Source organism: Carcharodon carcharias, chromosome 8 (genome assembly GCF_017639515.1).
Source record: "Carcharodon carcharias isolate sCarCar2 chromosome 8, sCarCar2.pri, whole genome shotgun sequence".
Classification (NCBI taxonomy): Eukaryota; Metazoa; Chordata; class Chondrichthyes; order Lamniformes; family Lamnidae; genus Carcharodon; species Carcharodon carcharias.
Genome location: NC_054474.1, coordinates 143,958,263 through 143,973,398, shown reverse-complemented (window position 1 = coordinate 143,973,398; position 15,136 = coordinate 143,958,263). Strand labels below are relative to the sequence as shown.

Sequence of the window (15,136 nt, the reverse complement as noted above, 5' to 3'; positions counted from 1 at the left end):
CCCCCCCCAGCCTCTCTCTCTCCCCCCCCAGCCTCTCTCTCTCCCCCCCAGCCTCTCTCTCTCCCCCCCCAGCCTCTCTCTCTCCCCCCCAGCCTCTCTCTCTCCCCCCCAGCCTCTCTCTCTCCCCCCCCCAGCCTCTCTCTCTCCCCCCCCCAGCCTCTCTCTCTCCCCCCCCAGCCTCTCTCTCTCCCCCCCCAGCCTCTCTCTCTCTCCCCCCCAGCCTCTCTCTCTCCCCCCCAGCCTCTCTCTCTCCCCCCCCAGCCTCTCTCTCTCCCCCCCAGCCTCTCTCTCTCCCCCCCCCAGCCTCTCTCTCTCCCCCCCAGCCTCTCTCTCTCCCCCCCCCAGCCTCTCTCTCTCCCCCCCCAGCCTCTCTCTCTCCCCCCCAGCCTCTCTCTCTCCCCCCCAGCCTCTCTCTCTCCCCCCCCAGCCTCTCTCTCTCCCCCCCAGCCTCTCTCTCTCTCCCCCCCAGCCTCTCTCTCTCCCCCCCAGCCTCTCTCTCTCCCCCCCAGCCTCTCTCTCTCCCCCCCAGCCTCTCTCTCTCCCCCCCAGCCTCTCTCTCTCCCCCCCCAGCCTCTCTCTCTCCCCCCCCAGCCTCTCTCTCTCCCCCCCCAGCCTCTCTCTCTCCCCCCCCAGCCTCTCTCTCTCCCCCCCCAGCCTTTCTCTCTCCCCCCCCAGCCTCTCTCTCTCCCCCCCCCAGCCTCTCTCTCTCCCCCCCCAGCCTCTCTCTCTCCCCCCCCAGCCTCTCTCTCTCCCCCCCCAGCCTCTCTCTCTCCCCCCCCAGCCTCTCTCTCTCCCCCCCAGCCTCTCTCTCTCCCCCCCCAGCCTCTCTCTCTCCCCCCCCCAGCCTCTCTCTCTCCCCCCCCCAGCCTCTCTCTCTCCCCCCCCCAGCCTCTCTCTCCCCCCCCCCCAGCCTCTCTCTCTCTCCCCCCCCAGCCTCTCTCTCTCCCCCCCCAGCCTCTCTCTCTCTCCCCCCCAGCCTCTCTCTCCCCCTAGAAGAAACAGATTCTCTCTATCAACCTTATCTGGATTTAAGATAAGGCTAAATCTGTGTACCTTTTAGATACACGTTTTTAAACTAGATGTGGTTTCATTAAACATCAGCGGCAGTGTTTTTTTAGACTGTTTGCTGCAGCTGGTAATTTACTAATGAAGCAGATAGTGTTCCCCTGGCTCCGGGTCATGGAGGCTCAACACTATGAGGAGCTGTGGGATTTGACTTGTATCCTGTGATCAAGTTGAGAACACCTCGCTTACAGATTTAGTTTTCCTGAATTAACTCCCCTCCAAAGCTAGAATCGAGGCCGTTGATTTACGATGAGTGAATAAATCACATTCCATGCCCATTATGTGAAATATTTGGATTTTTAAAACCTGATGCTCTGAGATCCCATTCTATTATTCCATTCAATTTTCTATGCAAACTGATTATTATCAGTTGTACCCTGTGGGCTCCGTACAGTGCATTCATATCCCAGCTTGAAAAGTAACAAAAATTAAATGAGCTAATTTGCAACATCCCACATGACATGTTTCACAGTGGGGATATCTTCAGGTGGGTTGTGGGATACTTGATGGATTCAGGGGGTTGTGTGGCATATTTGGGCTGTAGGGGGCAGGGCTGCAGGCGGAATTCACATTGAGTTGGTGTGTTTTGGGTGAAGGACTCTACAGTAAACAACAGCAACTTGCATTTATATAGCGCCTCTAACATTGTAAAACTTTCCAAAACTTTTCACACATTATCAAAATATCAGCTGGGATGTGAAAATGTGTGTGGTGTACAGTAAATTGTGTCAGATGCTCGTCATTAAGCTGTGCTTGGTTAAGTTTATTCACTGTGACTGGTTGCCATGGAGTTTCTCAGATTACCTAATAGTTGCTGTTGTTTGGTCATGTAGTGCACTGCCTCAATGTCTATGGGCTGTATGATTTGTGAAGGCAGCACTGAGTTTGTGAAATGCTGCAAAGTTATATATGTTGTCCTTCTGTGTTCAGATCCTGTGCAATTTGTAATCTATAATCAGGGACAATGTATCAAAAATCACTCCAAACCTGATGGATAAAACTGATCTTTCTAACTAGCCAGTTTGAATTTTCTGATGTCTACTTAAGGCGATCAATGTATCATATATTTCATAAAATCAGAATGACTACAGCACAGAAGGAAGGCCACTCGCACTGGCTCTCTGCAAGAACAACTCAGACCATTCCACTCCCCTGCATTTTCCCTTTGGCACTTTCCCTTCAGGTGCTTATCCAATCTGCTTTTGAAAGCCATGATTGAATCTGCCTCCACCACATTCCTGAAACAAAAACGAAAATGCTGGAAAAACTCAGCAGGTTCAACAGCATCTGTGGAAAGGAAAAAAACAGTTAAAGTTTCAAGTCCTTATGACTCATCCTTTTCCATTCTGAAGAAGAGTCTTACAGACTCGAAACGTTAAATTTTTTTTTTCTTTCCTCAAATGCTGTTAGACTTGCTGAGTTTTTCCAGCATTTTCTGTTTTGGTTCAGATTTCCAGTATCCGCAGTATTTTCCTTTATCCGCCACACTCTTGGGTAGCACATTCCGGATTGTAAGCACTTGCTGCTTTCCTCATATTGTTGTTACTTTTTCCCATTCACCTTAAATTGGTGACAAAAACAGAATTACCTGGAAAAACTCAGCAAGTCTGGCAGCATCGGCGGAGAAGAAAAGAGTTGACGTTTCGAGTCCTCATGACCCTTCGACAGAACTTGAGTTCGAGTCCAAGAAAACTACTCAAGTTCTGTCGAAGGGTCATGAGGACTCAACGTCAACTCTTTTCTTCTCCGCCGATGCTGCCAAACCTGCTGAGTTTTTCCAGGTAATTCTGTTTTTGTTTTGGATTTCCAGCATCCGCAGTTTTTTTGTTTTTAAACCTTAAATTGGTGCCTGGTTCTCCACCTTTCTGCCAATGGGAGCAGTTTCTCCTTACCTACTCTGTCCAGACCCCTCAGGATATGGAATAGCTATCAAATTTCCTCTCAGCTCTCTATTGTCTGAGGAGAACAACCCCAGCTTTGCCAGGCAATTGAAGTTCCTCAAATCTCTCCCCTTTCCAAAGCCCTCACATCCGTCCCAACGTGTAGTCCCCAGAACCTGACACAATTTCGCCAGAGGTTCTAATTGGGGTTTGTGGTCAAGGATTTGGATAAGTTACGTAAAACAGCAGCCTGTGCATTTCCAGCTGGTGTCACTGGCAGTGACCAGGAGCGGGAATCCTGACTGATCTTTATTTCCAAGTTGACAGGTACTGAGGACAATTACAACCTCTGAGACCTATCTGGATTGGTACAATGCTGCTGTTCTGATTATGCCTGTGAGTCTCCTTGTGCTTTGGGTTATTTTTGGTACTTGGTATTTCACATCTTCTCATTGCGTAACCCTATCAACGAGTCAGAGGGGAGTCAGTCAATGTGAAGTGATTCAAGTGGCAAACCACCTGGGACCTGGTTTCTGTTCCTGTTCGTATGCAAACCTCTGGTTATTTGATTTTAAAAGCTCATATATGTTTTGAAATTGTCATCTTTTCACTAAGATCTGTTATGAATGCTGAGTTCCCTGTTTCATTACCTTGGTCCCAGCTCAGTTTGTACATTAGAGAGATGCTGCTTAAGCACCTTCTACCAGCACAGATTGCGTTTTCATTTGGTGATGTTTGTTATATAATGAAGCCAGGATCCACTGTTCCCTGAAGCCTTCAATCACTGTGGTTCTGAGACCTGTCTAGTTCTGCAGTGGAGTGGTTATGGGAAACAGGGAGGAAAGTGGAGTTAAGGCCACAATCAGATTAGCCATGATCTTATTAAATGGCGGAGCAAACTCGAGGGGTTAAATGATCGTCTTCTCCTATTTCTTATGTTATATTCCCAAACAGCACATCATCTGCCAAAAAATCTCATAGTGGGCAGAATCATTATCTGAGTTGCAATGTTACTAGTTAGTGCTGTGCTTTAGGCAACACCTCTTCCAAATACCATCCTTTAACCGGGCGGTGCATGGATGTTCCCAGCATGGCCCAGTTGTCACAGTGACATGTTCAATGCTGCCTTCTCATGATACTCTTTAAGGTGATATACTGTGTTTCACTCACTCTTCCGATTTATTCTCTTCTAAAATGACCCTTTCTTTCCACAGGTTGCACGGTGGAGGGAAGAGAGGGTGGTTGGAGATGGGATTTCAGTTACATTTGGAGAGCTTTGAACAACGAAGAGAATCCAGAGGTTGCCATTGAGGTGTGACGTGTTGTGGAGCCCGCAAATGTCAACAACTGCCCAGCCACTGGCCTCCATTGGGACAGTTGTCGCTTCATCACCGGAGGTTATGAGCCCCAACAGGCCTGGACGCGTGACTAACCAGCTCCAGTACATGCTGAAAGGGGTGGTGAAAACACTGTGGAAACACCAGTTTGCCTGGCCTTTCCATGTCCCAGTTGATGCTAAGAAACTTAACCTGCCAGTAAGTCCGGCTCTAGTCGCGCTATTATATCATTAAGTTCAAGGTGAGGGGCAGGAGGTTTAGGGGAGATATGAGGAAAAACCTTTTTTACCCAAAGGGTGGTGACAGTCTGGAATGCGCTGCTTGGTAGGATGGTGTAGGTGGGTTGCCTCACATCCTTTAAAAAGTACCTGGATGAACACTTGGCACGCCATAACATTCAAGGCCATGGGCCAAGCGCTGGCAAATGGGATTAGGTAGGTAGGTCAGGTGTTTTTCATGTGTCGGTGCAGACTCGATGGGCCAAAGGGCCTCTTCTGCACTGAGTTTCTGTGAATAATGTGAAGGAAATTGATTGCAGTGTCACTTTAATCAGGATACACAAAAATAAATATTGGCTTATGCTCATTGGGTACATGAAGCACCCTAGTGCAGTGTTGAGTTACAAAGGTGATTCCTGGTCCCATCCCTCTGCCCCGGCCTTTGGTCTGATTGTTGACCTAAGTACATGGGAGGACAATTGGCCTTGGTGCCTGTGGACTAGATGGAGGGGAAATCAGCCAGGGTTCCTGCTCCTGATCACTGTCCAGTGAGCTCTAAAGTGCAGGGATACTGGATGGGTGATAGAGTAATAAACAGTAGTGGGGGTGGGGTATATGTAGATAACTGATTAAAGAAAGGTGGTCCAAAGAACAATGGGATCTTGGGCTTGATTACAAAAGGTGAAGAATGTCAAAGAAAGACAATGCTGCTGCAGTTACACAGGTACCTGGCAAACTTGAGTTGCAATGCTACTTCTCTCTCTGATGTCCTGCCTGTGAAAGGATGTACTGAGTTTGGATTAGTGGCTGCTTTAATCTGGTATACATTCCTGAAGATAAGGTTAAGGAGTGATTGGTCATCTCTGATCAATTTGATTGAATTTTTCAAAGAGGTGACTAGGTGTGTAGGTGAGGGCAATGCATTTGACATAGTCTACTTGGACTTCAGCAAGGCTTTTGATAAAGTCCCGCATGGGAGTCTGAGAATGAAGGTAAGAGCCCATGGGATCCAAGGCAAATTGGATCCTGAATTGGCTGAGTGGCAGGAAGCAGAAGGTGATGGTCGAGGGGTGTTTTTGTGACTAGATGCCTGTGTCCAGTGGGGTTCCACAGGGTTTGGTGTTGGGTCCCTTGCTGTTTGTGGTATATATAAACAATTTAGACTTGAATGTAGGAGAGTTGATCAGCAAGTTCACGGATGACACGAAAATTGGTGGGGTGGTAAATAGTGAGGAGGACAGCCTTCGATTACAGGAGGATATAGATAGGCTGATCAGTGGCAAATGGAATTTAATCCAGGTAAGTGTGAGGCGATGCACTTGGGCAGGACAAACAAGGCATGGGAATACACGATGAATGGTAGGACCCTGGGAAGTACCGAGGATCAGAGGGAACAGTGTACATGTCCACTGTTCCCTTAAGATAGCAGGACAGGTAGCTAAGGTGGTTAAGAAGGTTGCTTGGGAAACTTGCCTTTATTAGCCAAGGTATAGAATATAAGAGCATGGAGGTTATGCTGGAACTATATAAAATGCTGGTTAGGCCACAGCTAGAGTATTGCTTGCAGTTCTGGAATCCGCATTATCGGAAGGGTGTGATTGCACTAGAGAGAGTGCAGAGGAGATTTACCAGGATGTTGCCTGGGCTGGAGAGTTTTAGTTATAAGGAGAGATTGGATAGACTGGGGTTATTTTCCCTGGTGCGGAGGAAATTGAGGTGGGACAAGATTAAGGTGTATAAAATTATAAGGGGCATAGATAAGGTAGACAGGAAGGAACTTTTCCCCTTGGTGGAGGGATCAATAACCAGGGGGCATAGATTTAAGGTAAGGGGCTGGAGGTTTAGAAGGGATGTGAGGAAGAATTCTTTCACCCAGAGGGTGGTAGAGGCAGAAACCCCAATAACATTTAAGAAGTATTTGGATGTGCACTTGCAATGCCATGGCATACAAGGCTATGGGCCTCGTGCTGGAAAATGGGATCAGAATAGTTAGGTACTTGTTTGACCGGCGCAGACTCGATGGGCCAAAGGGCCTTTTTCTGTGCTGTAGATCTTGACTCTTTATGATCTGGCAGGATTGACAGGGAAAATGAGGACCATTCTTCCCTTTAGTTAGAGGAGGCATAATCTGGTAAATCTAACAGTCATTTAAAAGCAAATCCAGAAAAAACATCTACACACAATGGATGTGAGATTGTGGGGCATTGCACAGGAGCTGAGGAATAGCATTGGAAACTGCTGTCCCCTCAAAGAGATAGTTAATGATAATGTTGTCTGTATTTAATTCTGAATATGTATTACTCAGGGTCAGGGCTGGGATGGCAACTTGATTTTGGCTTTTGTGTCCAGTGGATTTAAACTGACTGCCATGTGGTCAGACACTTGTTGCTCTACATTAGGTTACTTGGTTTCTAGAAGGAGGTGAGATTACTGAATAAATAATGAGCTTGGATTGTCTTTGTTAAAATAGCTGTACAAGGGTGAGCTGTCTATATGAATAACAGTAAATTTAGTGTTTCTGGGTGGACCAGTGGTCAGGAGGCCACTGGGTGGGCAGGTGTGAGGCTGCCTGGGAGTGATGGTAGTGTATTAATGTGCAAGAAACGTACTCGATTTTCTTTCAGAGTTTTAAATGGTTTCCTGAAAAATCTTACTTCCAGGATTATCATAAAATTATCAAGCAGCCCATGGACATGGGGACAATAAAGAAACGATTAGAGAACAACTATTACTGGAGCGCGAATGAGTGCATGCAGGATTTCAACACCATGTTCACCAACTGCTACATCTACAACAAGGTAATGCATCTACAACATAGTCTTTCTTTATGTTCATATTTCTTATTGGTCAAACGTGCCCCCCACCCATCCCTGTCAGTCACTCCTGCCCCTACCCAACCTTCTTAATCGGCCTTCTCCAAAGAGTAGAAATGGTAGCATAGTGGGTTTTGTTACATGAGTAACCTAGTAAACTACTCGTGGATTGGACTAATGATCTGGGGAATGAGTTCAGCTCCCATTATGACAGCTGGGGAATTTGAATTTTGTGAATTAAATAAATCTAGAATAAAAGGCCCATCTCAGTAATGGTGACCATGAAACTACTGATCGTCATTAAAACCCATCTAATTCATCAATATCCATTAACAACGGAAATCTTGCTGTCCTTACCTGACTCCAGACCCATAACCACGTGATCTTGACTTTTAACTGCCCTCTGAAATAGCCTAGCAAGCCACTTGGTTGTGAAGAGGGTGGTGGTCATCAAAACCTTCTCAAGGGCAATATGGTATGGGCTATAAATGTCAGCCCATCCACAACCCATGAGTAAATAAAAAAAATGTAGATAATGATTAACAAGCTTCTGCCAATCTATCGAAACCTCACTAAACACTTAACATCTTAAGGCCAATTAGATTCTATGATTTTGTTACTTCCCCTTGGAATAACCAAGTTGTGTCCTTAAAGGGACTGGCCAGGTTAAATGTTTTAAACTTGGCAACTGCCTACTGAGCATCTGTTAGAATAACGTGGTAAATAATGGAGGCTAATATCAAGCCAGTACATCACCAGCTGAGAGCAGGAGGGACCCTCATGAGAGAACCTGTCGGAGCTGACAGATGCACAGCATATTTCCAGAACATTCATTTCTTAGTTCACTCTAGCTTGTGTTGTACATTTCTGTTTGATGTTCTGTCCTTATAGCAGAGAAGGTTAAGGAAAGGCTCAATAGGGGTGTTTAAAATTATCAGGGATTTTGTTGGAATAAATAAGGAGAAACTGTTTCCAGTGGCAGAAGGGTCACCAACCAGAGGATATGGATTTAAGACAATCAGCAAGAGAACTGGAGAGAAGATGAAAGTTTTTTTTTTACACAGTGAGTTGTTGTGTTCTGGAATGAACTGCTTGAAAGGAAGTGGAAGCAGATTCAACAGTAATTTTGAAAAGGGACAATGGATAAATACATGAAGTGGAAAAGTTTGCAGGGCTATGGGGAAAGAGCAGGGGTGAATAGGACTAATTGGATAGATCTTCCAAAGAACCTGAACAGGCATACAGGCTTGATGCATCGAGTGGTCTCCTTCTGTGCTGTAAGATTCCATGAATCACCTCCATTCCCCACAGCCTCCTTCCTTACAGTTGATGTGTGATTTTGTGATGTGTGTCCTGTGATTTATGTCGCAATCATGCACCCTGAACCTGCCATCATTCCCTATGTGCATGCCCTTTTGAACCTGCTCCTCTCTTGCAGCCCGGCGATGACATTGTGTTGATGGCGCAGACCCTGGAGAAGATCTTCCTTCAGAAAGTTGCGCAGATGCCCCAGGAAGAAGTGGAACTGATGGCCCCACTGCCAAGGGATAAATGTCGAAAGCAGCCAGGTAACTAGAGTTGTGCAGGTTCATGATTCAGATTTAAGTTGTAACATGCAGCTCACATTAGAGGAGTACCTCCACCTCCCACGAGAGGTACCAACGTGGTCACAGCTTCCAGCCATGATCTCTGCTGAGCCACTAGAATTCGGGGCGGCTATGGGTTTCAGACCCCCATCACTACTGAACAACTGTACAAGATTGAGCTTGGACTGTGATATATTCTGTGGTGGAATAATCCATAAATGTTGCCTTGTATTAAGAAGGGACTGAAGAGAGATCGTGGTGTGTGCTCAGCACTGATGAACCCGTGTCCTGGCAAAAAGTTGATGCTTTTAGCAGAAACAGGAAGAAAGCCATTTTCCCTAAAGAGAAGTTGCTTTTTGAGCTAGATCCCAGATATTTATTCATTTCTCTTTCTCCATCACAGCAGAATGGTTTTTCAAAGCTTGTGGGCAGTGAGTGTGTGTCAGTCAGGTAGCACTGTGGTGTGTTTATTATGTTCTTAACCAGCGAATGGATCAAACTGGTTTTCTGTTTTCCGTGTTCGATTGTCCTCGCCAAGATCCTGCCTCTGAGCATATGTGGCAGAAGTTGCCCAAAGGTCGTATGGAAAGTAGGGTCGGTGATACAGAGGAGACGATTGCATTCTAATCCTGTACCAAAAGGCCTTATGTGCCTGTATCCTGTGTTTAAGTGTTGTCTTAGTTTTGACTGAGGGAGGTTACTCTGCTCCTTATTTAGTGTACCGGTAATCTTTCTCTGCAGGAATGCAGCAGGTGGCAGCAGTGTCTTCAGCCAGTGAGCCAACAGCCTTCCCAGAAGCTCCTCCCACAACTTCTCCAACTCCTATTATCATCTCCACTGCAGTGCCACCTGCTATGCTCACCCAGGTTACGGCAGCCTCTGCTCAGTATTCCAGCCCAGTGATGCCAGTAATTTCTTCACCGACGCAGCTGATTACCAAGGTAATAGCCCCGCATCACTTCTGGCTCCATTTATTGATTGGTTAGTCAGTGCACAGTGATTGGCTGTCACTAGCCCGATGCACAGGCAGATAGTCTTGGATTTAAGGCAGGATTTTCGTGTGTGAAATTGCTGCCTTAGTGAGGCAGTGACTGGCATCCAGGCAAATAGACAAGAAAAATCTCAGCTTCAGTTGCTAGCCTCTGGGCTGAGAGGACAGTTACAGGCTCAGAATGGGGTTTGTTGTGGCCTATAGCTGGCTGTACAGAGTAAGCGGGACCCAGGTGAAATACATAGAAACTAGGAGCAGGAGTAGTCTATTCGGCCCTTTAAGCCTGCTCTGCCATTCAATATCATCATGGCTGATCCTCTATCTCAATGCCATATTCCTGCTTTCTCTCCATACCCCTTGTTGCCCCTAATATCCAAAAATTTATCAATTTCTTTCTTGAATATACCTCAGTGACCTGGCCTCCACAGGGAATTCCACAGGTTGACCACTCTCTGAGTGAAGACATTTTTCCTCATCTCAGTCCTAAAGGACCTGCCCCATATCCTGAGACTGTGGTCCCTGGTTCTAGACTCCCCAACCAGGGGAAACATTCTCCCTGCTCCCAGTCTGTCTAGCCCTTTTAGAATTTTATACATTTCAATCAGATCCCCTCTCATTCTTCTAAACTAGTGAATGCAAGCCCAGTCGAACCAAACTCTCCTCATTCAATAGTCCTGCCATCCCCGGTATCAGCCTAGTGAACTTTCACTGTACTCCCTCGATGGCAAGTATGTCCTTTCTTAGGTAGGGAGACCAAAACTGCATGCAATACTCCAGGTGTGGTCTCACCAAGGCCTTGTATAACCAAAGTAAGACATCCCTGCTTCTGAACTCAAATCCTTTTGCAATGAAGGCCAACATACCATTTGCCTTCCTAATTGCTTGCTGCACCTGCCTGTTTACTTTCATTGACTGGTGTACGATGACACCCAGATCCCTTTGTACATCTACAATTCCCAATATATCACCACTTAAATAATACTCTGCCTTTCTGTTTTTTACACCAAAGTGTATAACTTCACATTTATCCATGTTATACTGCATCTGCCATGTATTTACCCCCACACACAACTTTCCTAACTTGCCCTGAAGCCTCCTAGCATGCTGCTCACAACTCTCAACCCCGCTAGTTTTGTGTCATCAGCAGACTTGGAAACATTGCATTTGGTTTCCTCATCCAAATCATTTATATATATATATATATATATATATATAATGTGAATAGCTGGGGCCCAAGCACTGATCCCTGCAGTACACTACTAGTCACTGCCTGCCACCCGGAAAAAGACCCATTTATTCCCACACTCTGTTTCCGGTCTGTCAACCAATTCTCAATCCATGCCAGTATATTACACCCAATCCCATGCGCTTTAATTTTGCCCAATAGCCTCTCATGTGGGACCTTATCAAAAGCCTTCTTGAAATCCAAATACACCACATCCACTTGTTCTCCCTTATCTATTCTACTAGTTGTATCCTCAAAAAACTCCAGTAGATTAGTTAAGCATGATTTCCTTTTCATAAACCCATGCTGACTTTGTCTAATCCCGTTAATGCTTTCCAACTGTTCTGTTACCTCGTCTTTTGTAATAGACTCTAGCATTTTCCCCACTACTGATGTTAGGTTAACTGGCCTATGATTCTGTTTTTTCTCTCCCTCCTTTTTTGAATAGTGGGATTACAGTTGCCTCCAATCCATAGGAACTGCTCCAGAGTCTATAGAATTTTGGAAGATGACCATCAATGCATCCAATCTTTCCATGGCCACTTCCTTTAGTACTCTGGGATGGAGATTATCAGGCCCTGTGGATTTTTCAGCCTTTAACCCCATTAATTTCTCTAGCACCATTTTTTTACTAATACTAATTTTTTTTCAATTCCTCCCTCTCACTAGACCTTGGTTCCCGAACATTTCTGGGAAATTATTTCTGTCCTCTTTTGTGAAGACACAACCAAAATATGTGTTCAATTCTTCTGCCATTTCTTTATTCCCCATTATAATTTCCTCCTTTTCTGACTGTAAGGGACCTACATTTGTCTTTGCTAACCTTTCTCTCTTCACATATTTATAGAAGCTTTTACAGTCAGTTTTTATGTTCCCTGCAAGTTTAATCTCATACTCCATTTTTCCCTTCTTGATCAATCTTGTTGGCCACTTTTGCTGAATTCTAAACTGTTCCCAATTCTCAGGCTTGTTGCTTTTTCTGGCAATTTTATATGTCTCTCCTTTGGATCTAATACTATCTGTAATTTTTTTGGTAAGCCATGTTTGAGCTGCCTTTCCTGTTTTATATTTGTGCCAGACAGGAATGAATAATTGTTGTAATTCATGCATACATTCCTTAAATATTAGCCATTGCCTATCCACTGTCAACCCTTTTATTAAGGTTCCCCAATCCATCATTGCCAACTCGCGCCTCATACCCTGAAAGTTCCCTTTATTTAGATTCAGGACCCTAGTTTCAGATTCAACTTCTTCACTCTCCATCTCAATGGACAATTCTATCATTTTATGTTCCGTCTTCCCCAAGGGACCCCGCAAAACAAGATGGTTAATTAATCCTTTCTCATTGCACAATACCCAGTCTAGGATGGCCTGCTCTCTAGCTGGTTCCTAAACGTGTTGGTCTAAAAAACCATCGCATACACATTCCAGGAAATCCTCCTCCACAGTATTATTGCTAGTTTGGTTTGTCCAATCTATATGTAGATTAAAGTCACCCATGATTACAGTTGTACCCTTATCGCATGCGTCTCTAATTTCCTGCTTAATCCCTTCTCTTACATCTCTGTTACTGTTTGGGGGCCTTTAGACAACCCCCACCAATGTTTTCAGCCCCTTGGTGTTTCTTATCCCCATCCAAATAAATTCCACATCATGATTTTCCGAGCTAATATCCTTCCTCACTATTGAATTGATATCCTCTTTTACTAACAATGCTGCCCCACCTCCTTTCCCTATTTGTCTGTCCTTCCTAAATATTGAATGCCCCTACATGTCCAGTTCCCATCCTTGGTCACCCTGCAGCCATGTCTCTGTAATTGCAACTATATCATAACCGTTTATGTCTATTTGCACTGTTAATTCATCTACCTTATTGCGAATGCTCCACGCATTAAGATACAATGCCTTTAGACTTATCTTTTTAACCTTGTTAGTCATCTTAGTTTTATTTTGCACTTTGACCCCATTTGTTTCTCGGCTTTATTTTTTCTGCCTTTCACTTTTGCTTCTTTTCTGTCTTTTGTTTCTACCCTTGTTTCCCCCTCCTCTGCCTCCTTGCTCAGGTTCCCATCCCCTTGCCATTCTAGAAAATGAACCACAGAAACTGATCCTATTCAACAGACACGATGTCCTTGCTCCTTGTGAGGAGAAGGATAAAGACTGTTCGTAGCTCAGCCAGAAGGTGGATCATGGCACCTTGGAACATGAGGAGGAGGCAGTGGCGGGAAAGTGTAATGTGGTAGTTGTAGGGAATTCAACAATTAGTACACCAGATAGAAGCCTTTGTCAGGGGCATCGAGAGTTCCACATGGTATGTTGTCTACTTGGCGTAAGTTCAAATTGTGAAACGGCTTTGAAGATTCTAAATTTAGTTGAGGCTGACTTCAAAGGGATGAGACAAAAACAGTCTATAGTAAACTGGACAAATCTGTAAATGGGTAAAACAACAGAAGATCAAGGGGAGGCTGAGTTAGGTTGTGATACAGTTGAAGTTTATGGTTTTGGGGAGTGGCAGATTGTTGATTGTGATATTGATGTCAAAAGCCTTTTGTTTCTTTGTTATAGAAAAAAGGTGTAAAGCGGAAAGCAGACACTACGACTCCCAGCACTTGTGCCATCACTGCAAGCGGCAGTGATTCCCCTCCTCCTGCCTCAGCAGAACCCAAACCCTCAAAGCTAGCGTTGCGGCGAGAGAGCGGGCGCCCCATCAAACCACCCAGGAAGGACCTGGAGGAGGTGGAGCTCCAGCATCCCCTGGGGAAGAAGGGGAAACTGACAGAGCACCTGAGGCACTGTGACAACATCCTGAGGGAAATGCTGTCCAAGAAACATGCAGCCTATGCATGGCCTTTCTACAAACCAGTGGACGCCGAGGCCCTGGAACTGCACGATTATCACGAAATCATTAAGCACCCGATGGACCTCAGCAGTGTGAAAGTATGTCAGCTTCTGACAGAGAGGAAACTTGTGATTGTTGTCGAGCAGATGCAGCCTCAACTTGAGGATTCAAGCTCTGGTCTCCATCACTATGTTTCACTTAGTTCCAGATCTCTGTTCTGGTGTTTAATGGGGTTTTTGAGGGTTCACGGGTGGGGCGATTCCTGGGTGAGGGTCAGTGCTAAAAGGTGAGAGAGCAAATTAATTCCACATAGGAAGTTTTTAGCCACCCTTCGGACCCACCCCCAACCATGAAGTATTGTGCAGAAATGGGTTCCATGAGCAACAGTTCCTGCCCTCTCTTACCTTAGGTGAGACAAGAAAAAAGAAAGGACTTGCATTTCTTCTCCTTTCACAATCTGAGGGTGTCCCAAGTGCTTTACAATGAATGAAGAATTTCTAAAGTGTAACCACTGTTGAACATTAGGAAGCAAAGCAGACAATTTGCACACTGTAGGCTCCCCCAACCAGCATTGGCACAAAGAAATAATTGGACCCATGTCAGCCATGGTTCAGTGGGTAACACTCTCGCCTTAGTCAGAGATTTGTAGGTTCAGGCCCCACTTTAAAGATGTGAGCAAAAAAATCTAGGTTGACACTCAAATGCAGTACTGAGTGAGCACTGCAATGTTGGAGGTGCCGGTAGGCTTTTTAGGGGCCTGTCAGGAAGCATAATAAATATAAGAAGCAGGAGTAGGCCATTCAGCCCCTCCAACCTACTCCGGTATTCAACTAGATCTTGGCTGATCTCCTACCTCAATGCCATTTTCCCACACGTATCCCCATATTCCTTGATGTCTTTAATAACGAGAAATCTATTGATCTCTGCCTTGAATATATTCAATGACTGAGCATCCACAGCCCCCTGCAATCGAGAATTCCAAAGATCCACCAACCTCTGAGTGAAGAAACTCCTCCTCACCTCCATCCTAAATGACCTGCCCCTTATTCTGAGACTGTCTCTCCTGGCTCCAGACCCGCCAGCCAGGGGAAACACCCTTCCTGCATCTATCCTGTTGAGCCATGTAAGAATTTTGTAAGTTTCAATGAGATCATCTCTCATTCTTTTAAACTCAAGAGAATG

The 15,136-nt window shown here is 45.4% G+C and overlaps 1 protein-coding gene across 2 annotated transcripts in view; it reads left to right on the top strand.

Annotated features, from left to right (window-relative positions):
* Window positions 1-15,136, top strand: part of LOC121280911 (bromodomain-containing protein 3-like) — a 52,593-nt gene that overhangs the window by 864 nt on the left and 36,593 nt on the right. For both annotated transcript variants that reach the window (XM_041193312.1, XM_041193311.1), the window contains exons 2-6: window positions 4,160-4,480; window positions 7,161-7,298; window positions 8,752-8,881; window positions 9,641-9,840; window positions 13,681-14,052. In XM_041193312.1, coding sequence (XP_041049246.1) covers window positions 4,283-4,480; window positions 7,161-7,298; window positions 8,752-8,881; window positions 9,641-9,840; window positions 13,681-14,052 — 1,038 coding nt within the window. In that variant the 5' untranslated portion in view covers window positions 4,160-4,282. The remainder of the gene's footprint in view (window positions 1-4,159; window positions 4,481-7,160; window positions 7,299-8,751; window positions 8,882-9,640; window positions 9,841-13,680; window positions 14,053-15,136) is intronic.